The sequence below is a fragment of the Nilaparvata lugens genome, chromosome 14, assembly GCF_014356525.2.
Source record: "Nilaparvata lugens isolate BPH chromosome 14, ASM1435652v1, whole genome shotgun sequence".
NCBI classification, from domain to species: Eukaryota; Metazoa; Arthropoda; class Insecta; order Hemiptera; family Delphacidae; genus Nilaparvata; species Nilaparvata lugens.
In genome coordinates this window covers 16,980,822-16,995,492 of record NC_052517.1, presented here as the reverse complement: position 1 = coordinate 16,995,492, position 14,671 = coordinate 16,980,822, and the positions used below count along the sequence as shown (strand labels likewise).

The window sequence follows — 14,671 nt, the reverse complement described above, 5'->3', positions numbered from 1 at the left end:
ACAATATGCAATTCTTAGTTCTTGGGTTTTACTTTGTATTTTTTTTGATTTTACATTGTATTTTTAGGATTTTATTTTTATTCCTTATTTTTTTCTTTGGTTTTCACTTTTCTCCTCCTCATTGTACTCTCTCCCATCCTGCTCCTTCTCATCCTCTTCCACCTCATATTCTTCCACTGCTTTCTCTTCCTCCTTCTTCTCATCCACATCTTACTCCTTTCCTATCTCCTCATCTTCTTACTGGTCCTCTAACTCTTTCTCCTCCTCCTTTCCTTGTACCTCCTCTTCCTTTCTCACCACATCCCCTTCTCCCTCTACATCATCCTCCTCCACCTCCTCCTTCTACTCCTCCTCTTTTGCCTCTCCTTGACCTTTTCCATTCTTCTCATGTTCTCTTTCCGGCCTTTTCTCTTGACTTACATAAATATACTTATCTTCTAAATTTACTTATTACTTTCCTTGCCCTACTACCATAGGTAAGGAAAGTATTGCTTTCCAAAAAAAATTAAGGTACCCCAATTTCAAGTTTTCTATACGTTTCAAGGTCCCCTGAGTCCAAAAACATGATTTTTGGGTATTGGTCTGTGTGTGTGTATGTGTGTATGTGTGTGTGTGTGAGTATGTGTGTGTGTGTGTGTGTATGTCTGTGAACACGATAACTCCATTCCTAATTAACCGATCGACTTGAAATTTTAAACTTAAGGTCCCTATACCATGAGGACCCGACAATAAGAAATTCAATAAAATTCAATTCAAGATGGCGGAAAAAATGGCGGATAATTACTAATAAACCATGTTTTTCACGTTTTTCTCGAAAATGGCTCTAACGATTTTCTTCAAATTTATACCATGAATAGCTATTTTTAAGCCCTATCAACTGGCATAAGTTTCATTTCTGGAAAAATTTCAGGAGCTCCGTAATATTCTTGAGATAAATGGCGGATAATGACTAAAAATCCATGTTTTTCACCGTTTTCTCGAAAACTGCTCTAACGATTAACTTCAAATTTATACCATGAATAGCTATTTTTAAGCCCTATCAACTGGCATAAGTTTCATTTCTGGAAAAATTTCAGGAGCTCCGTAATATTCTTGAGAAAAATGGCGGATAATGACTAAAAATCCATGTTTTTCACCGTTTTCTCGAAAACTGCTCTAACGATTAACTTCAAATTCATACCATGGATAGATATTCATAAGCACTATCAACTGGCATGAGTCTCATTTCTGGGAAAATTCCATGAGCTCCGTAATATTCTTGAGAAAAATGGCGGATAATGACCAAAAACCAGGTTTTTCACGGTTTTCTCGAAAACGGCTCTAACGATTTTCTTCAAATTCAAGCCATGGGTATAGCCAAGCTATTCATAAGTCCTATCAAATGACATGAGTTTTTTCCTTGGAAAATTGCAGGAGCTCCGTAATATTCTTGAGAAAAATGGCGGATAATTACTAAAAAACCATGTTTTTCACGATTTTTTCAAAATAACTTGACCGATTTTTTTCAAATTCATACTCTGTATAGTTATTTATCAGCTCTATTAACTGGCATGAGTCTCCTTTCTGGGAAACTAATGGGGGGTCCACCCCATCCTTGAGAAATGGACTTTGTAACCTCCTTCTCGTGCATGAGGTAGGTAGGTAGAGCAGTTCATAAAAAGAACACATAGTCGAGATATTTCATTTGTAGAACAGCTGTTTTGACGACTTTAAAAAAATGACGACTAAAAAAATCATTGAATTTCAAAATTTACACAAAGGAAAAAGTACTCTGAAAACAATTATATATACACATATACAAAAGTCTGATCGTAGTTTCGAATATGAGCAAGGAAAGTTGTGTGAGTGTACCACACCAGATTTTTTTTGTCTTGACACTGTTCAGAACACTGAAGTAAATATTCATGTGCTTGTTTGTGCTACAGGTGCTAGAATAGCTGAAGTAGTATCATTAAGGTAATAACCAATAGTTTGAATAGGCCGCCAAAGGCTGTATGTCCAGTCAGCTTGATGATGTCACAGATCCATTGGAAAATAATAATCTGCATATTCGATACAAGTGATTTGGTTTCTATAAGCGTTTCAAGTCAGTAGTACAATTTTATCTTGTAAAGCTGAGTTCTAGACTCACCTATGGTAGCCTAACATCTACCCAAGCTGACTAGTGAGGTCCACATAATAATGATAATATTTGATTAACATTGATGTAACTATCCTTGTCTGTAATTTGACAATGCAGATAGTGCTATCTTTTTCCAGCTTCACAACTTTGCCAGCAAGTTTTCTACAATGTAGATATATAATTAACAGAAACAAATTGCAATAGAAATTTTTGGTCCAGATCGTCCCGATCATCAATTTGGGTTTAGAAGAAGTAAGCATTCAACTACCTATCAAACAGGTACTTCAGGGTGAAACAAGAAGATAGCTACTCAAAGTTATCGAGAATTGAAGCAGGAGTGCCCCAAGGAAGTGTTTTGGGGCTCATTCTCTATCTTCTTTACACAAATGATATTCCTGTACCAGAAGAAAACATCATTGCCACGTTTGCTGATGACACAGCAGTCCTAGCTCCAGGAGACAGCAATGAAGAAGCAACAAGGAAAATTCTAGTAAGTCTCACAAAAATTAAAAAATGGACCATAGACTTGAGAATTAAATTGAATGAGAAGAAGTCTGTGCATGTGACCTTTGCATACCAGTCAGAATCAACAACCACGTGATTCTATATGCAAACTAGGCAAAATATCTTAGCATTAGTGTGGATGCCAACTTCGGTGGAAAAGCCATGTCAAGAAAAAGAGGGATGAGCTCAACTACAAGTATAGTAGGATGTATTGGCTGATAGGAAGGAATTCAAGCTTATCAACCTACAATAAAATTCTACTCTACAAACAAATACTGAGGCCTGTCTGGTTGTATGGTGCACAACTGTGGGGCTGTACAGCAGAGAGCAATATTGGCATCATCCAATGATTCCAAAACAAGTTTCTGCGAAATGTTGTCAATGCTCCATACTTCATCAGGAACGCCGACCTTCATAGAGACCTTCAGGTGGAAACAGTCAAGGAGATGATTGTAAAAACAGCAAGGACCTATGAAGAGGCTCTACATGACCACCAAAATGTTGAGGAAATCCAGCTTTTGGACAACTCAATATTGACGAGGAGATTGAAAAGGAAGAAGCCAACAGATCTGGTGTAAACCTCCAGGAGTGCTTAGTGAAAGTGGAAAAAAATTAATAGGCTACCTATATCAATTTAGTGCAGTGATCATGAATGAACTAATTTAAAACAAGGAGAAGCTATTACAAGATTCTTCTTGTAAAATGACTTGAAGTCATTTAAATTAGGATAGAAAAAACTGATCGTTAGTCCTAGTACTAGTAACAGTTATATTCAGTAGAAAAAGAATAAATCTTTGGTAAATACCACTTTTCATTCCTACACTTTGTATTCTCATTCTACATAATAAAAAAGCTATTCACCTACTGTTATATGAACCCTTCTACAATACAGTCTGCTAGTCATCTAAAATTAATGACCTCATAAACCACTGTGAATAATGTAGTCTATAATAATAATACAAGTCATGGCATTGATTGTGAATGTGTATGTGTTGCAGATGGCGACAGTTACTGTTAAAAAGGAGGAGGAGGAGGATGATAGCAGCCAGCAACCAGCTGCAGTGGAAGATGATTGCAGCCAACAGCATTATCTAATCCCTGGCTACAACATGATCTTCATCAAAGAGGATGCATATGGTGAGATGCATTCTATTACTAAACGATTCTTGATTGACCAGGGTCTACACTCCTTGCTCGGGGGATTAGATTGTGGCCAGCTTCCAAACCATGAAGTGGTTTGATGTTTGGGAGTGGAACTCCTGTGTAAATGCTACTCCTGAATGGGCTGTCTGCCACATGTCAACCATGCACATGTACAGAACAAATGTGTAGTGTGTTAGATGTAATGTGTTCAGAATATTCCATAAAATTGGATGTATCAATCTAATGATGTTTGTCTACTTTTTGTTATAAATTTGACTTCTTCAATTTCATTAATTACCTATGATAACCAATCCATCATCACTATGGAGAATTATCACCATTAGCTATAAAGAAAAATATAATGAACCATAAGAATACTTACAATTACAAAATGTATTATTGAATAATGATCTTGACAAATAAGATATACATTGTAAATGCATTATTAGCAATAATCAACATTTAATATTATATCAGATATGCTTGGAGGACTTGACTCAAAATTACCTACAAAAGAAGGCGGTTGTGACACAAAATTGTCAGATCATTATCCAATCATTTCCACTCACTTCATAACGTGAATGTCACTATATAATATTCTGTTTTCATAATTTTCAAGTTGCATTATTGGTGATTGCAGATGAGCAAGAGGCTGAAGAAAGTGCAGTGAAGTGCGAACCAGAGATGTGGCCTTCAAACTGCAGCACATCTGGCCGAGACTATGCAACAGGAGTGGGTGGACTGAATGAGCATTCAACCTCTCCAGTGGAAAAGTGCACTGAGTCATCTGTGGCTGGCAAAAAGACCAAGCTGTACAGCTGTGCTGACTGTAGCTATAAGACACCAAAGTTTAGTCATTTGAAGGTACACATTAGAAAACACACTGGAGAAAAACCATTCAATTGTGAGTTTTGTGACTACAAAAGTTCTGAGTTAGGTAATTTGAAAAAACATATCAGAACACATACTGGAGAAAAACCTTTCAGCTGCGAATTTTGTGTTTTTAAAAGTTCTAGGTTAGGTGATTTGAAAGCACATACCAGAACTCATACAGGAGAAAAACCTTTCAGCTGCAAGTTTTGTGACTACAAAAGTACTCTGTTAGGTAATTTGAAAATACATATCAGAACACATACTGGAGAAAAACCTTTCAGCTGCGAATTTTGTGATTTTAAAAGTGCTAGGTTAGGTAATTTGAAAAAACATATCAGATCACATACTGGTGAAAAACCTTTCAGCTGCAAGTTTTGTGAATATAAATGTGCTCAGCTAGGTACTTTGAAAGCACATACCCGAACAAATACTGGAGAAACAACTCCTAGCTAAGCATTTTTAGGGCCAGTTTCCAAGCTCAGGATTTAGATGAGTTCTAGACTTTAAACAACTGGAGTCAGAAAATCGGCTTTCCAAAACTGGAAATAGTTGTAGTTTCTATGATAATTTTTTTTTCTCATCTATAGAATTGGAAACGTTTTTCCTTGTTGAAAATGAACATTCCCTAATAATTCATAATAACTGAAACTTTCAACTATTTCCTCTTTATCTCATTTTGTGTTCAATTTTATAGTTTTTTCAAAATTCAAGTTAATTGAAACATATATTATGACTACACCCCTTTTGGAAAGCCAATTTTCTGACTCCAGCAGCTTCAAGTCTAGAATTTAGCTAAATCCCGAGTTCGGAAACTGGCCCTTATAATGGCTAGTCTTGTATAGAATAGTCATGTCCATAAGTCACATACTTTTCAAGATATATGCGAAAACCTAAAAATATTTTACCTTTGACGTTTTAACCACTCCCACCCCCCTTAGAACAGTGGGTAGGAGTGGAGACTCTTGATATAATTATGTCTATCAACTTATAACCCTATTTTCACTGTACCCTATTTAGAGCATTTATTGCCTGGACTATAAATGTTTAGGGATGAAACAAAAAACAAACATTTAAAAATATGAAAATATTATATTCACATTGTTCATCACACTAAATCTATATCAATAGTTTAAATATTTTTTTAATATACAGTAATATTACATTGCCATTGAAAATAATATAAACTACCTATCATTCAAATTTATGTTTAGTTCAATTTTATAACTATTAGGTATATTATGTATAATATTTACACTTATCAACAAAGTTTTCAAATTATATGAAAAACTCATTGAAGATCCTTCAAAAACTTGACAGCTTTTCTTCAAATTTTTTTCACAGTAGTATCACACTTATCACATTATTCTTAAATTCTATTACAAATTTGTTGATTTATGAAAGGATTTTTCATGATTTCACAGGATTTTTTAAGGATTTCACTGTTTTTCTCTCCATTTTTTTCAAAACTTTGTGACATCAGTGGTAGGTCTCTTGGGCACTTTGGGAGGTTTTCTTTCAGCAGCCGAGATACAGTCTTTTATACCCTCCACACTGAATGGTATACTGTAAGTAACATGAATCAGCATACCTGAAAAATTGGAAAAATATGAGAAATATATTCAAATACAACATACATAGCAAATATACAGAATGGCCCATGAGTTCAAATTCAAAAAATCATTATTCCTTCTTTACAACATAGGTACTTTACAAAATAGCAAGCGAGATACATATAGTATCTAAAGTATACATATAGTATACATGGAATTCCCCCACAAAGACCAATCGTCTGCATGTGAAGGAGGGTTCCATGGACAACACATTTGCAATCACAAAATATATTTATATTTTATAATAATTACAAAGTAAATGAATATTAAAAGAAAAAAGTAGAATAAAGAAAGATAACTTATTTATAATGAGAAAGGATGGCATTGAGACCGAGTCATGCTGGGTTACAAATAAGAAAAATGACCAATTTATCATTAAAAAAAGGAAAAAATAACATTTATATCATGTCAAGAAAAAGCACTTAATGATTTCAAGGAATTTTATCTCTACAACAAGTAGAGTTGACAACAGAACAATTGTTAACTTTATATTAATTTTATTTATTTATTTATGAAAAAAAACATGGAAGCATACAGGATTTCTCCCAAAAATTGCTTCCATAACAACACAATTACAATAGTTCATTATACATAGTAAGAGTACAGAAAAGAAGAATATTGAAAAATTACAATGAAAGAAGAGGAAAAATAATAGAAAAAAAAGAAATGAACAAAACAAAAAAAAACCGAATCAGTACTAATCATACCCTTGAGGACTAGTACAAAAGGCGATTTAAAAAAAAACAAACATACAACATCAACTCAACAGACAAGAGACACATTAAAACACTCGACAGTCACACTCGCAGAAGTCGCCTACAATCCCTACGGAAGCGACTGTAACCGAATGACAGGTCAAGATGATCCGAGAAGCAATTGAAAATGAATGATGATCTATATATGGGATTGTTCTGATGATTTAAAGTGTTGCAATAAGGTATAAATAATCTAAAACTGGAACGGCGAGGCACTGCAGAAATGTACACATTTAACTGGGAAAGCAAAAACATTGAGCTGATTCTGCCATTGAATACATTAAAAACGAACAAAAGCATATTAAAATCACGTCTCAATTTTAATGATTCCACACCGAACATCATTCTGAGTTGTGATGTGGGAAAGTCGAAGAGGCATGTATTGTTGAACTTTTTAAAATATAAATATCTAAGGAATCTGTTTTGAACACACTCCAAAGGATGTATCAGTGAATTCTGGTATGGGTTCCAAACCACACAACCATACTCCAGAACGCTATGAATAAGTGTCTTGAAGAGATAGCACAGAGTCTGTATGCTGTTGAAATGTGAGCATGTTCTGATGATGAAACCAAGCTGCTGATATGCCTTATTCACAATCCTTTCAACATGCAGAGAGAAATTGAGCTTGTGATCGAAAACAACTCCCAAGTCTTTGAAATTTTCTACTTCTTTAATAATTATGCCATTAATATGATACAGTGTGTTGTTCAATGTAATGTTCCTCTGACGGGTAATCCTCATGACACTACATTTTCCCACATTCACATCCAATCCGTTATCCATGCACCACCCACACAGACCATCCACATCACTCTGCAAGAGCTCACAATCAACAATATCACTTATTCTTCTGAACAGCTTCACATCATCAGCATATAATAGAACATTAGAGTGTTTTATGACATTAGGCAAATCATTAATGAATAACAGAAAAAGCAATGGTCCCAAGTTCGATCCCTGAGGAACCCCAGAAGTATTCACAAAACAGTGTGACCGATAATTCAGCATCTGTACATACTGCCTTCTCCCAACAAGGTAAGTCTCGAAAAAGGAGAGTAGGGACATACTAAAACCAAATAGGGATAGTTTCTTCAACAATATGGAATGATTCACAGAGTCGAATGCCTTTGACAGGTCAGTGTAAACGACATCAACCCTACCACCAACATCTAAAATCGACGAGACTCTCTGAGTAAATTCAACCAAGTTGGTGGTGGTTGATCTACCTTGAACAAATCCATGCTGAAAGTCACTTATTCTATTCCGAACATGACTAAATATGTAATTGTAGAGAATCATTTCGAATACTTTGGCAAAACAGTTCAATATACAAATAGGACGATAATTATTGACAATTATTTCTATTACCAGACTTGAAGATTGGAACAATTCTAGATACCTTCCACTTATCAGGGAAAATATTTGATTCAAGGGAGAGGTTAAAAAGGAATTTTAAAGGTTCAGCAAGAATGTTGGAGCAGCCCTTAATAATGAATGCTGGTACCCCATCAGGGCCCCCAGATCCCGATGGACTCAATTTATTTATTGCATTTAGTACATCTTCAAAACTAACAGAGGGGTAATGCAAATTATCAGTAGCCGTATCATCAATTTCAATGCCTGCAGAATCAGCATCTCTGTAAACTGATGAAAAGAAATCAGCAAATCCATTGGGTATATTCATTCCTGTATATGTGGCATCCCCCCATTTCATTACCTTTTCAGAGAAACAGGTTGTCCTTTTGGAATTCACAAATTTCCAGAAACCTTTTATGTTTCCATCCATTTGCAATTGGCACCTATTGATATAGTCACTATATGCATTCGAGATTATCAACTTCAAATCTGACCTCAACTTTTTAAATTCATCATCATGAAATCGAGAGTACTTTCTCTTCCTAGCACATCTGTTTTTCCTCTTAATCAGACGAATGATATTAGCTGTAAACCAAGGAGGTTATCAAATAACAATGAACACACTATCATGAAAAACTATCAGACATAACCTTAAACTAACCTGTGGTAAAAAACCTAAACAGTAGTGGTTTGTGTTTTAACAACAGCTGACCTTGAAAATTGCTAGCATCAACCAAAGACCTTGAAGAGATATAGACCCACAATGCCTATGCCTTCCCAATGATAGCTCTTACTTGAAATTGAAGGCTGCCATTGAGGTATTTTAGCACGAGATATTATATCTATATATTTGTAATATAGGTTACAAAGGCATTGGTATATAATAATCTTATAGGTTGCCCCCTCAATGCCAATTTCAATTCCAAGTATGACACTAGCACTGCATGTGAGTCTATGAATCTTTAAGATCTTTGGCATCAACTGGCTTATGGGTCACTCTGTAGATTATCAATTTGGTTTTTAGCATATATCTCAAACAATAAGCATCTCTTGGAAATTGTTGTGGAATACAAAATTAAAACCTAACTCACAAATTATCCTACAAGTTTCACCTGTAACATTTTTCCATATTTGTCATAGCTTTATAGATATGAGCTCTTGAAGGTGTCACAATTTGAAGAAGCTATGTGACTGAACAAAAATAAAGCTAGATAAATTTCCTACAAGTTTTGTTTTGTAGAGTTTTGTGGTATCTCCTCTAGTTTCCGAGATAGCTGTTTTGTGAGGAGGGAGCGAGAATCTATTTTATGCTATCCAGCTGTTTACTTTACACCTGCTAACTGCAGCACATGTGCAGTAGGCTTCATTTTTGTGTAAGCTAGACTTGAAGGTTATGATCATCTCAACTCAACAATGAATTCAGCAGTGGTCATGAGCGATGCCGAAATAATTGGATAATTAAATTGAATCATTTTATTATTATCACATTGATTTATCAAAATAATTGGATAAATTATTTATAATAAAAAACTGATTATTGTATTGCAATCCAATACTGCAGTTGTAGAAAAAATTCGAGTGGAAAGCTTCTCCATCACTCGCCTCAAAATTACCATGCTCCACTAAGTGTCACATGTTATCTGTTTTGACTGCAGCTAAAAAGTCATGTTTTGCCCTCTAAATACATAAATAACTATTGTAATATCATAGATTACAAAGGTCTTGATATGTGATAAAGCTTTCATGATAAGCTATGTGATAAAGATAATAGATACAGCCTTAGCAGACCTCTTATATTTTGTCACACAAAACTAGGAACAAAAGAAGAAGGTATCCACAATCTTTCTAAATCTTAAAAAGGCCTTCGACAGCATGAACTGGAACATTCTAAAAACAGAAATTTACAAAATAGGAATACTTGGCCAAGCAGGGAAGTGGTTGGAAGACTATCTAACAGACAGATACCAATGTGTGGAGCTTAGATACAAAAACAGAGTACCACAGGGATTTGTGCTGGGACCATTATTATTTCTTATTTATATATATAGTTTGCCCAAACAACTCCCAATGTTTTCTAAATGTATTCTATTCGCTGACGACAGAACTTTAATCATAAATGGGAAAGACCAGGACGAACTACAAATAAATTATAATACTACCATAGTTTCAACAAAAACAGCCCTGACAAACCTAAAACTTAATATAAACACCTCCAAAAGTACAGTAATGAACTTCAATACAAGATCAGCAAATGCAACCGAAAACCAACTAAATACCGATGGAAAGGTGACAGATACAGCTCGATTTTTGGGAATCATACTTGATGCACACCTGACATGGGTCAAACACATTGAAAAATTGGTAGGTAAACTATCCTCAGTCCTCTATGCCATCAAATGTATAAAGGCAATAGCTGACAAGAAACTGCTCTGATAGCTTACTACTTGCCACTATTTGCATCTCATCCCAGATGACCTCAAGCAGATTGAATCTCAAAACCAATTCAAAAAGTATCTGCCTGAGAACCCTTTGTATTCAGTACAAGAATTCATGGAGCTAAGCACTCAACGGATCCTCCACTGATACCCTGACCTAACCCTCCTACCTTACCTGACGTGCCCCTGATCTCAATGATATTGGTGGTAAAAAGAAGAGTATAGTAAAGATAATCTTCCAGGTTGCCTCCTCAATGGCTGATTTCAATTCCAAAAGGTCTATAAATACAGGTCATGACACAATCCCATGATGCATTGCAAAATCACCATTTATGGGGTTCTAGTTCACCAATTTTCATTTTTTTTAGTTTTAGCTGTTAACATTGTAGATTGAATTGAACATAACATGATGTGTTATTAGTAATTGGAATTGTAAAAATAACTCTTCCTACAGAATTATAGTATTTAGCAAAATACTACAAACTGAATTGTTGATTTTTAGATTTAATTAAAAGTTTAAACTCTTTTTGAATTTGGCCTCCCATATTTCTGTCTTGTCCCAATGCCTTATGAATCATAATCCTTAGGTTACAAGAATAAGAACAATTTTCAATGATAAATAGATGAATAATTGATGCATTTATTATTGAAATTTCATTATTAAAAAAATTGAAAACCTGAATTCACATCTTATCTGAACTAGAATATTGTTTTTAAAATGAATAATGCATGATTTTGTTAGGAGCAAATTGAATTACTATTAATTAAAATGAAATATTAAAATACTGATAACCCCCTGGATTGGACAACTCGCTCAAGAAATTTTGTATTGCATCTTTGAAACCTGCAACTTTCAATTAATATACAGAAATGGTGAAAATTATGTAAATAGCTAAATATTTCTTTTACAAATACAATTTGACAGTAGGTTTCATTGGAGATCCTATTTGAAATGAAAAATCACTCTGTCCCCCCCAACATCTTTGTCTCCCATATGAATCCAAATTCATTTTTCAAATGAGAAGGTGGTCATGTGATACATGATTCCCATACAGAGCTACAATAATAAATGAATGACAGAAACAACACATTGATATCTCAACCTGTATCATTTTGTTGATGTAAAAGTTGTAAATTATGTTGTATATTAACCTGCAGAAATCATGTGTCAGCACAAGAAGGTCTGTCTGTGTGATAGCTTCCAAATAACCTCATCTGATTCCTATGGATGAATGGATGGAAAAACTGTTGTAATTGCATGCAATGAATTCTTCAGCTGACTAAATGATGAATCACAACACATTTTTTCTCAGGCACATTCAATGTTATTTGTTATACCTGATTGATTGATTGATTCTTTCTAAAGTTATTGTAGAACATACAAACAGGCAAACAACGACTTTGGCATTCAGTAAGTCAAAAGTAAGAACTTGCTTATGCTAGTGCAATTGAATGAAATTATTTGTGATGATAATGATTGGATTATTAAAATTATATAATTATCAAATAGAGTGAGGTTTCTTTTTTGAGTGGTTACATATATAGTTGAACTGTTTTCTGCCATTATCAGCTCCAGTCACAGTTCATGGTAACCACGGTATTTAGATGAAAACGGTAGGGGTCATGAAATGTGTGCGCAGTGGCCAGCGTCACCAACCGAGGTTTTTAACACCTATTGGCAATTTATGAAACTTATTTGTTAAAAACAGATGATTGGATATAAAATGACGTCAGCTACACCGGAAATTTAGCACAAACATGCGCGTGACACCTAATTGATTAACATTGATTAATTGATTAACATTGATGTTGCTATCCTTGTCTATTTGACAGAGCAGAGAGTGCTATCCTTTTCCAGCTCTACAACTTTGCCTGAACATTTTTTACAATATAGAAATATGATTATTCAACAAAACAATATTGCAATAAATACATTTGGTAAATGCTACTTTTTATTCCTACACTTTTCATTTCACATCATGAAAAAGCTATTCACCTACTGTTACAATCACCCTTCTACAATACAGTCTGCTAGTCATCTAAAATTAATGACCTCATAAACAACTGTGAATAATGTAGTCTATAATGATAATACAAGTCCTGGCATTGATTGTGAATGTGTATGTGTTGCAGATGGCGACAGTTACTGTTAAAAAGGAGGAGGAGGAGGATAGCAGCCAGCAACCAGCTGCAGTGGAAGATGATTGCAGCCAACAACATTATCTAATCCCTGGCTACAACATGATCTTCATCAAAGAGGATGCATATGGTGAGATGCATTCTATTACTAACCAATTCCTGATTGACCAGGGTCTACACCTGCTTGGGTGATTAGATTGTGGCCAGCTTCCTTAAGGTGCGTACAGATATACGCGCCGCCAACATAACCAATTCACTTTTAATCAGCTGATGCCAAGCTTTTTAAATCTGTATCTTACCGTTTCTGTAAAAATACAGATATAGTCAGCTGATTAAAAGTGAATTGCTCATGTTCGTTGCGCGTATATCTGTACGCACCTTTACATGAAGTGGTTTGATGTTTGGGAGTGGAACTCCTGTGTAAATGCTACTCCTGAATGGGCTGTCTGCCACATGTCAACCATGCACATGTACAGAACAAATGTGTAGTGTGTTAAGGTGCGTACAGATATACACACCGCGAAATGAGCAATTCACTTTTAATCAGCTGATTATATCTGTATTTTTACTAGGGATGGGTATCAAAAGACAAAACATTGATGTTTTTTTCATCCTAACATCGATAAGTGAAAAAACATCGAACAGTAAACATCAATGTTTTTGAACATCGATGTTTTTAAACATTGTTTATCGCCCTACGTTTTTATGGATGATACTATTAGTCCAGTCAATATAGACAAAAAAGGGGTGTGCTTGCAATTTATATTGTAGTTCTGATTTTTTAATATATTATTTGGGTACATAAGAGAAGTCCAGAACCAATTTCTTCATGCAAGATTTCCTTGTGCTAGGTACAAGATAGCCCAAAAACCTCGTATTTTCGGCTCATTTTCCAGTTTTCAGCTATTTCTGCTAAATCTCTCCCAGATTATATAATTCTGAAAAAAAATTAGATCACTCGGAACTATGTATCTCCAATGAGTACTTTGTTATAATTTTTCAAAAATGAGTAAAATTTGAAGAAATAATGAATTTTAGTTTTTAATCAACAATATCTTCCGATTGTTACAATTTAGATGTATATTTCAAAATCCCTGTAGGCGTATTTTTGTGCTATATAATCTGAGATCAGGTAGAGCGCTCTATGTCATATAGATTTCCAGGTACACCTGACAACAATGCTCCTTGTATTGTGGAAAACACCTAATTTTCAGCTTCAACCATCATCACCATCTACTTTGTCCTCACATATTGATATTTCGCACAATGACATAAGTTCATGGGTGAGAATCACCCGTTAGATGCACTTAATTTCAGTATTTCCTAGTAGAGGCACGCCTCAGTACACCTCAAGGATCAAAATTTCAAACACTTATAATTTACTTTTGACACAATGCTCAGATTTCATCGTACTACACTTCATTCTTCTCGGCTCGCCAAGGCAGTTCAAAATCATGCATCAACATTCAAATTCGGTAAAAAAATAGAAAATTCATTGTTGAGTGTAGGTACTTCATATTCAATACATAAGAAATTGCCAATTTCTATATTCAAAGCTATGTATCTCGGTAACCCCTTATTATAAAAATTATTACATGATCTTGAAATGTACAATAGAATTTTCTATTTCATCTGCTGTAAACAATTCATGAAAGAATATGTTCATAAAGTGAGATTTTATTGTTGAAAAAAATCCGGAAATTGTAGATATTTTTCTCATATTAACGGTTT

General features: G+C 34.6%; 1 protein-coding gene across 10 annotated transcripts in view; it reads left to right on the top strand.

Annotated features, from left to right (window-relative positions):
• LOC111054622 (gastrula zinc finger protein XlCGF57.1) overlaps nt 1-14,671 on the top strand; it is a 721,792-nt gene that overhangs the window by 561,286 nt on the left and 145,835 nt on the right. For 6 of the 10 annotated variants that reach the window (XR_005572894.1, XR_005572895.1, XM_039440924.1 and 3 more), the window contains exon 6: nt 4,410-4,633. The exons of 2 other annotated variants lie outside the window; for them this stretch is intronic. Coding sequence is in view for 6 of the 8 variants with exons in the window: in XM_039440924.1 (XP_039296858.1) it covers nt 4,410-4,633 (224 nt within the window). In the remaining 2 variants the exon portion in view is untranslated. Of the gene's footprint in view, nt 1-3,624; nt 3,764-4,409; nt 4,634-12,934; nt 13,071-14,671 lie in introns of all 10 variants that reach the window. 2 more of the 10 variants (XM_039440926.1, XM_039440925.1) reach the window with 2 other exon arrangements.